A 9366-nucleotide genomic window follows, 5' to 3' on the forward strand; every position below is an offset into this window, starting at 1 on the left:
GAGACTTTAATTATGTATTTTTAATTCTCCTTTATTCCATTCGATGCTGTGATCTGTGTGTTGAGTGTTTCAGACTTTATAAGGCATGAATGAGTTGGAGATTGGAAAGGAAGCTAGCAAAAATGGAAGGAACACAAGAATTTGAGGAGATAACCAGCGAGAAGTGACGCGGTCGCATGGCTCACGCGACCGTGCAGATTGGAAAAGCTCAAGCGACGCGGTAGCGTGGACGACGCGAACGCGTGGCAAGGAAAAGCGCGAATGACGCGTCCGCATGGATGACGCGATCGCGTGACATGTGCGATCTGCATAATCTGCAAAATTCGCTGGGAGCGATTTTGGACCTTATTTCGACCCAGTTTTCGGCCCGGAACAACAGACTAGAGCCAGAGAATATGCAGAAACAAAAGACAACATTCATTCTAGACAGTTTTCAGTTTTTAGATCTAGTTTTACTCCTTTAGGTTTTTTCTCTCTAGGTTTTAGAATTTTAATTTTTAATTGGTCTTAGCATTGGAACATTGAGAAGAGTTATTTCCTCATCAAGACTTCGTCATTCTAGTTCGTTCTCTTAACTTGGTTTTATTCTTCCATGTTCTTTGCTTTGTTCAATTTTTTCAATTGAATACTTTCATGATTATTTAATACAAGGATTATTTCTTCTATTTTAATTTATTTTCCATTCCAATAATCATGTCTTCTTTTAATTCTCTTTCATATGTTATGGATTTATTATTTACAATGAGCGAGTAGTTTCTTCACTTGATGGGGAGTTGATTGAAAGGAACTCTTGAGTTGGAAGGATTGAAAGAGAATTTGTAATTGGGTTAACTGTTGGATTGCTATCCAGTCACTAACACCAATCCCTTTGAACTAAGTGGGTTGCAACTCGTGAACAGATCTAGCATAGACTGTCCCCCGACGTGCATCCCCAAGAGTCTATGCATAGCTTTATCTCAAATAATTAGTATTGCTCAATGGGGTAACATTCCCGGGAATTTATATAGTGCCCAGTCACACTTACATCGTAGGGTCAACAGAGTATCGAGTTTTCAACCTGGTACACATGGTGGCAAGTCACGGCACTTTATCCATGGAATCTCGTAGCTCAGATCATTTAAATTCATAAGCCATATAAATAATTCAATTATAATTCATCAACATCCACATCATTCTCAATCGCATCTCATTCATCATCATATATAAATCATATTCAATCCTTATCCTTCATTATCACACCTCTCATTCCGTCCATCAATAGTTCCAATTCAAAACGTAATTCATTCTTTTCTAAATGAAACAAACTTAAAACATGCTCATTTTCTTAATAACTCAAAATCAAACCATATAACCTTTGAATCTAAATCTTTTTAAATAATCATACAAACAAAATCTCTAATTTTTATAAAATTTCGGCAGCATCTCCTCTAAAAGTCGGACTTTGCCACCCTTTTCGGGTCCAAACCTGCATTCCTTTAACATACCCTTCCTCATCATCATAACAATCACCACAATAAATCTACCTCAGATCAACAATTAAACTCATACAATATTCAAATCCAACAACCAAAATTCAACTAAGAATCATAGTTCACAAATCCTAGGCTTTTAACACAAAATAACCTTTCTCATTATCATAACAACCTCCACAATAGTTATACCTCAAATCAATAATTCACCAAATCACCAATTAATCAACAAGCACCAAACCAACCATGTTCATCAACAAGATACTAAGTATCAAATATACACATGCAATCCAACTTATCCTATGGTCATCTAGCCTAAGTTTTCACAGAACATTATATATTAAATGCAAGAAACCTAAACCATACCTTAGCCGATTCCCAAGTATTATTCCAAGACAATTTTCCTAAAAGAACATAGCCCTCAAAACCTCAACTAATCCGCTTCCTCCAAGTTCTAGTATTCACAATTTCAAGCTCCAATTATTTATTCACAACCTAATACACATTCATAACACATATATATCCAATTTAATACTCAAAGCTCAAATCCAATGAATTTAAAATAGAATTATCATATCCTCACCTTACCCAAGCTTCACATAAGCAAGAGTGAACATTTTTCTCAAGCTAATTGGATCCTAAAATATCAGAAATCAAAGAAATTCAACATTCCCACTCAAAATTCGAAAATTGGGGGAAAGAAGAGGCTGAGGTTAAATAGTAAGTTACCTATGAAATTGTTCCGGTAGAAACGTAGAGCTCGACGTGGTGAACGTGTGGCCGCAAACGGGCGGCGATCGGAGCTTGGACGGAGAAGTTACGGCGTTCAGAGTTCACCGTAAGGGTTTGCGGTGATTTTCGTTCTCTCCTCCCCTGTACGTGCTTCAGCTTTGTTTCAGCTGAAATGAGGGAGAAGAAATCCTTGGGTTCATTTAATAGGTTGGTCCGGTTGGACCGACGGCACGGTTTGGGTCCGGTTCAACCGGTTTGGTCCATTCGGTCCAATCTTGGACCGTTTTCTTCGAAATTGGTGTCAAAATTCTCGTTTCGATGTGCTCTATCCTAATTTGATATAATTTTCACATTTCTAATCTTCTTTATTAAAAACTAATTTATTGACTAATTATCTACTAATTTAACCGGGGTTTACAGTAACTAAATACCGTATTACTAACTCGCTAAAGTTAGTAACCCTAATGAAATTTGCTGGGATTACTCATATTTTGGGGCTAGATGTGCACCCGTGAAATTTTCACAACCCGCCATGCGAAAATGAATGGAGCACAGACATAACTACCCACTCCATGGGACCCATTAAATCCACATGAATATAAAATTTTTAATTTATCCTGATTTATATATACATAAATTTATTTCTTGAATTTAGTAACCCTAATTCCTGCTTCCAATTCGAATCTTTCTTTTTTTTTTTCTTTCAAACTCATTCTCAGCCTCGATTCTCTCTCTCTCTCTCTTTCTCTCTCTCTCTCTAACTCACTTTGTCTACTTCTCAAGTCCGTTACTACGTCGTTCAGTATCGTCCCAAAAATTATGTTATTATATTAGAATATATTTTTATATTTTTTCCTATTTTTTGTGTTAATTTTTTTCAAAAATTTTTAAAGAATATTTGTAGATACCCCAAGAGATCTACGTTTTTTTAAGAGAATAATTAAAAAGGGACTTGCAAAGACGAAGAAAGGACGATGGCATTTTTTTTAAACGGGAGTGAGGGATAGAAAGAGGACCTGCCACACTTCCTTGAGTACCAATTACCATACCTAACTAACAATGGAGATCCAATCTAAGACGATTCAAGAGGAGGCGGACTTCATTTCCATTGGCACTTTAAGGTAATGAACCTAAGTCGAATTTGGGACCCTAACAAAGAGTTTGGGTTGATCTTGCTTACATTGAGGTCTTATTAGGCCCAAGTATATTTGAGATTAATATTTTGAGTCATCATCGTTATAACAAATACTATATTATTTAATATTATAACACTTAGTATATATAAAAGTTGGATATATTTACAAGAATTTTTTAATTCAAATTAAAAAATTTTAATAATTTTTTAGTTTATATATTATTTACTAATATAATGAAAAAGTAAAAATAACAATAATCTCTCACATAATTAAAATAGATAATCCTAATATATACCTGACACTACATATATCAACGATTATTATATATGATAAATTTTTCTCTTTTGTAGTGATTATTTATATAATTTATTGCACAATTTTTTTCATCTTAATATTTAATGAATTTAAGATACAAGATATTATTTAACATACAAAATAAATAACTTAAGTCATCATTTAGGACAATAGTGTAAATATCTATTTACTTATTAGTAGTAAAAAATATGTAAATAGTATAAGCTAATAAAATCAACGGCTTGCCTGGCTGTCGATAATAATTTAATAAAGTCGACAGCGCTTCTGTCTATAATATGAGTTTGAGAATTTTATATTCTTAATAAAATCGACGACATTGCCGTCGATATTATTATATATAGGGGTGGCAAAACGGGTCGAGCCCGTCGGGCCGATCCGCTAAAAAAGGCGGGTCGGGCTAGGATTTGGAGCCCGCCAAATTAAAAAATTTCTGTCGATTTTTTGATCCAATAAAATCGACAATATCTTTGTCTATAATATGCTTACTAAAATCGACAATGCTGCCGTCGATATTTGATTCAATAAAATCGACACAGTTGCCGTCGATTTAATTATTTAGATACCGACAAATTCTGTATCTATATTTTGGCTTTCTTTGTCTATTTTAAACTTAAAAAGCGACAACTCTGCCGTTGATTTTAATAGTTATATGTTTTAATTATTTTTTTCTATTTAAAAAGTAGTAACCAATTAATGCAAATAAACTTTTAAATATAGAAATAAAATAGAAAACAATTAATGCAAATAAACTTTTAAATATTAGATAATAAGTTCACAAACTTATCAAAATAATAAATAATTCTCTAATATAAAGACTCAAGACAAGACAAATAACTAAACATAGACTTATATTCATTTAAATTGCAATCCACTAATAATACAAAATATTCAAAATAAAACAAAACATTTAGCTTTTCAAATTCTTTCTACAGTTTTTCTTTTCCAAACACTGTAGCTATCAGTATACATTATCATAACTACTCTTCTCATTTTCTATGCATTATTACAAAAACAAAAAAATAATAATAATGTTGATTATTTTGCCTATATTTTCATCTTCTTTCAGTCATCATAAATATTCTCTGAAAACAATTTAATAATGATGAATAAGAAAATGAAAACGTTGACCTCCCTGCCGTCCATATCCATCTTCATTAGAGGCAGCTGGCAAAAATGTTGTGTTGGGTGAATCTCCAAGGCCATTATCATCATCAGAGGAACCCCATCTTGAGTAGTCACTTGGTCTGGAATATTCACTTGTTCTGGAATAGTCACTTGGCCTATAACCCCATCTAAATTCATCAAACAGAGAGGATTTTTCTCTATAGCTTTATCTAGCAACTCTATCAAGCACCTCAAGTAAACATATGCTATACACATTTCTAATTTTAGTAACAATGTTAGCATCATAAAGAAAGGTTAGCAAATGACAAAGATAATGAATAAATTGAAGTACCTGATCTTTGTTCTCTTGAGGTGGCTGATGAGGTTCTTCTTTTTTGGGTGGTTCTTCCTTTTCCCCCTGTTCTTCTTGTTGAGGTTTAGGCAAAGGTGAAATGAGTTCTTTTTTTTTAACTATTATTGATCTTTTCCACCACCTTAGCTTAATCTTTAGATATGGACATCCTTTGATCATTCCTTTGATAACCATGAATCTAAATGCAATAATGAACATTGTCTTTATTTGAATGAATAAAACATGTGAAAATTGACCTCTAAATATACTCAATCTTACTTCCACAAAACATACATCTATGCCCACAAACATTATCTAGGTCTGGTATGGACTTATTTTTACACTTCAATTTGACTCTCAGGTGTTCCGCTCATTGCTACTTAAAAAAGGTTACTATCTCAATTATGCAAAGGCTCTGGCCAGCATTGTGGCACCTTTGCTGCTTTCCTAAGAACTTTCCTACATGAATTTCCTTTTGTACATTTCCAGTCAGCATCATAACTGCACTTCACCTATCTTCTATTTCATAAAATTGACTTCACTGCCAAATCATAAACTCAAATATTTGGCAATTTAGAAAAACAACTCCAAAATAAAAATAGTCCATACATTTGAAGCTGCACATATTAATGCTGGATAGTGAAGCAGGGCATAAAAAGACTATCTTCAGCAGCTTAGATATCAAAAGGTTAGTGCCGTAGCTTATATCTTATCATTCATCAGGCCACTGTCATACGAGGTCAGTTGTATCCTAAAATATAGTAAAGTTTAGACAATAGAGGATTATTTGTACACCTCTAATCCTCTATACATATGTATTCCCTGTTGGGAAGACATTCATTTGAATTAATGAAAGATTGGAAATTGAACCTGTTCTCTCAAATTTTCTCTCTAGTTATCTCCCTCTTTTTTGAAACTAATGTATGCTGTTATCTACTATCTATCCCCTAAAATGCAGAGGAGTCTACATAATTAATCTGTATACAATGGCTGAACCTATTAGATTTTAATAAAGCCAAAGAATTCAAGAATTAACTCACAGTGGAAAGTTCAGCTGATAATCGCTCTTCGTTTGCTGCTGCAGCATCTTTAGCTGAAATTAAATCCTAGAAAGGAAAAGGAAAAAGGATCAATTAGTAAAGGGACATAAAAGCAACCGCAATTCAAGATGACCCATGGAACATTTGCAACCTCTTGCAAAGATTTAAGTTGTGTTTCTAGTTCCCTCACTCTATCCTTATTCCACTGCAGAGATTTTGAGCATTCACTAAATTGCCTCTCAACCTGAAAGCAATGACAATAAATCAAATATGCTATTGCCTCTTCATACAATTCTCCTAACCCTGCACCTTAAGTTACTGAACCTCTCATCACTGAGTATATGTACATAAAACCCTACAATAATAATGCTTTAATTAGCAACAAGAACAAGTTCTTTTAACTCTTACCAAACTAGAATGTTCGGATTCAAGGCAAGGAACGAAGGCTTCTTACCAGAGATGGTTTCCTTGGGTTATCTTTTAACTCTTCAACACCAAGGTGATGCTCAAAAGTCTTCTCTTTATCATCCGCAGCTCGAGACAATTTATCAACCTCTTTAAGCACAACAAGCCATCTTCTAAGCAACTCCACTCTTTCAGGTCCCCTGTAGGTGATAGCAGCTTCTTCCAATCTCTTAATTGTCTGTGCAACACTTCTATAATTCCGAGCAGCCTATCCATACACACAACGTGAAATCAGTGTCCTCATCATTCTCATCACCTCACATCAGAACACTTCAGTTACAAATTAATTTAGCTCCAAAACAGTAACTTTACAATAATTCATTCATTTAATTACAAATGGGGAAAAACAAGTACTAGTTTAGAAGATATGTAAAACAAACAGCTGAGACGAATAAAAACGAGGTCAATAAGTCACTAGAAACATGAAGGGGACACAAATTTTAACCTAGTTGGGAATTCGGGTAGCAATCACAGGCGAAATTGAAAGTAATACAGAAAGAGGGGAGAGTGAAGTTACAATGCGATCCTGAAGGATTTTGGCGCCCTCGGCGACGGCTTGGCCGGCGTGTTGTACGACGGCGCGAGTGAGGTTGGTATTGTTCCCAACCTCTACTGCTTTGGTCATCGCAGATCTCAGCCACGACATCTTCTATCACTGTCACTCCCTTTAATTTCACAGTTCAGATTACGAATGCCAACACTCAACACAGAAATGCATGCACCAAATTTAGGGTTTGAATAGTTGGTACGTAGTGAAGATAACAAGAATAAGGTGGTTTTGGAAATTGGAATCAATACAGAACCAGCATGTGTCTAAAGCAGCAAATTATGACCAGAATAAACATGACCAGAATTTCTAGATTTAGAAAACAGGATATTACAATTAGATCATAGTTTAGGGGATTTCTAAATGAAACTGAAGTTTGCTTTGAAAAGAGTTCAGTAACAGTCAGAAAACGATACTTGGTTGTGAGTTCGATTGAGAGAGATACTGGAGAAGGACCAAAGTAAAAGGAGCGACGGCGGCACGACAACAATGGAGCGACAGGCGGCGCCAACAAGAGGAGCGACAGTGGCGGCACGAGCAAACGGAGTGACGGCGGCGTAACCGTGAAGTGGGCTGAAATTGTTTCTGAATGCAGAAAAGAAGTGGAATGCAGAAAAGGAAAGAAACGGATAAAATTGTGTTTCTGAACTTGGAGCGGGAAGTGGGTGCGGTTTGGTGTTTTTAGCAATAAAAATCGACCGTGTGTATGTCGATTTTATTTTGAAAAAAAAAAAAACAACACCTTTAACGTCTATTTTATACGTTGAATCCATACCATTTATTTGATTTTAAAAAGTAATTTGGACCGTTCAAATTTATCGACGGAAACTTTGTCGATATTTTAAATATAAAAATAGACGCCATGTCTGTCAATTTTAATATAAAAGTATTTTCATACTCCACTTCGTCGATAATATGACGATAGTAAAAAGGAGGTTTAATGCATCATCAAAAAATGGACAACTAGACTGTCAATTTTATTACTTTATTTTTATTATTTTTTTTAAATATCGACAGCAAGCCGTCGAAAAATATCGACGGAAGAGATAGCCGTCGATTTTTTTCGTCGATAAATACGCTAATTCTTGTAGTGACACAAGGCGAGATTTAAACTCCAAATACTTATTTAAAGAGACAAATAAGATGATCATTCAACCAATTCAAATTAATTAAGATAAATACTAATTAAATAATTTCAAATTATAAAATATTTATTTAATAATTACTATATATATATTTTTTATTTAATTTTTTAATAAAATAATTTATATAATTTTATGTATTATCTCGTACAATACACGAGAATATACACTCATTTATAATAGTTTTACAGAAAAAAAGTGACATAATTCATGGTAAATACGAAAGGATAATAAATAAAAATTGAAAGTAAATTTTTAAGTCAAAATGCATTAAACAAGAAGAATTTTTTTTCATTAATGGATCAACGACTTTTATAAAGTTTATTGTAAAAAATTAACAAGTTGAAATTAGAAATTAATTTCTTCCTTTAATTTGCATTAAATTCCATCCCTTCATTATATATTTGTACAAAAATGTTTTATTATTTTGCAAAGTTATTACCTAATTGAATTTCTTAATTACCATTGAAATAATCAAGTAATATTATATGTAATAAGTGTGTAATTATAAATATTAAGTTAAATAAAATAATTTTAAATTATTGTCTTTCTAATATTATTAATATTTAGATGATTATATTCTATCTATCTTAATCTTTTTTCTTTTTTGTTAAAATGTTTAGTATTAGTGATGTTATCAAACCTATTAATTTATTATTTTATTTACGATCATATTATTATATGAACAAGTTATTTTGATAATTAAGTACAATCGAGTTAATCCAATATCTAATTAGTCTTGTTTACATGAATCATACATTTTATTTGTGCTTTCAAAAAGAAATAATAAAAAAACAAAAAGAGAAAAAAAGAAGAAAAGAAAAGAAAGAAGGGAGTAGGAAAAGAACAAAAAAATAAAACAAAAAGATGGTTAAATTTCATGTAAAGATAGAGGAAAAACGATTATTACATTATCTTAGCTTATTTTTTTCTTAAATACTTTTAAAAGTATCCTAACTTTCAAAAACTATAAATATAAATATATAATTTTTTTTGTTTATCAAACACAAAATAATATACTTATATTTAAGAGTGGCAAACAAATCAGTCTGTCCCGTCCCACC

At 32.8% G+C, this 9366-nt stretch overlaps 1 protein-coding gene and 1 long non-coding RNA gene across 8 annotated transcripts in view; both read right to left on the bottom strand.

Annotated features, from left to right (window-relative positions):
- Window positions 1–1890, bottom strand: part of LOC110271168 — a 26741-nt gene extending 24851 nt beyond the window's left edge. The window contains exon 1 of the long non-coding RNA XR_002361557.1: window positions 1836–1890. This is a non-coding gene — a long non-coding RNA (uncharacterized LOC110271168). The remainder of the gene's footprint in view (window positions 1–1835) is intronic.
- LOC107639647 (nuclear-pore anchor-like) lies at window positions 4388–7718 on the bottom strand. Of its 7 annotated transcripts, XM_021121472.1 has the most exons (7): window positions 7577–7718; window positions 7131–7278; window positions 6603–6821; window positions 6300–6392; window positions 6149–6214; window positions 5109–5182; window positions 4388–4944 (listed from the first exon to the last, which is right to left on the bottom strand). In XM_021121472.1, the coding sequence occupies exons 2-7, from the start codon at window positions 7257–7259 to the stop codon at window positions 4746–4748; spliced, it is 780 nt and encodes a 259-aa protein (XP_020977131.1). In that variant the 5' UTR covers window positions 7260–7278; window positions 7577–7718; the 3' UTR covers window positions 4388–4745. The 7 variants fall into 7 exon arrangements, 5 of the variants coding, with proteins under 5 accessions (XP_020977131.1, XP_020977133.1, XP_020977132.1 ...); XM_021121474.1 differs by lacking the exon at window positions 7577–7718 and having other exon boundaries at window positions 4388–4896; window positions 7131–7570; XM_021121473.1 differs by lacking the exon at window positions 7577–7718 and having other exon boundaries at window positions 4388–4932; window positions 7131–7570.

The sequence above is a fragment of the Arachis ipaensis genome, chromosome B04 (assembly GCF_000816755.2).
Source record: "Arachis ipaensis cultivar K30076 chromosome B04, Araip1.1, whole genome shotgun sequence".
NCBI lineage: Eukaryota > Viridiplantae > Streptophyta > Magnoliopsida > Fabales > Fabaceae > Arachis > Arachis ipaensis.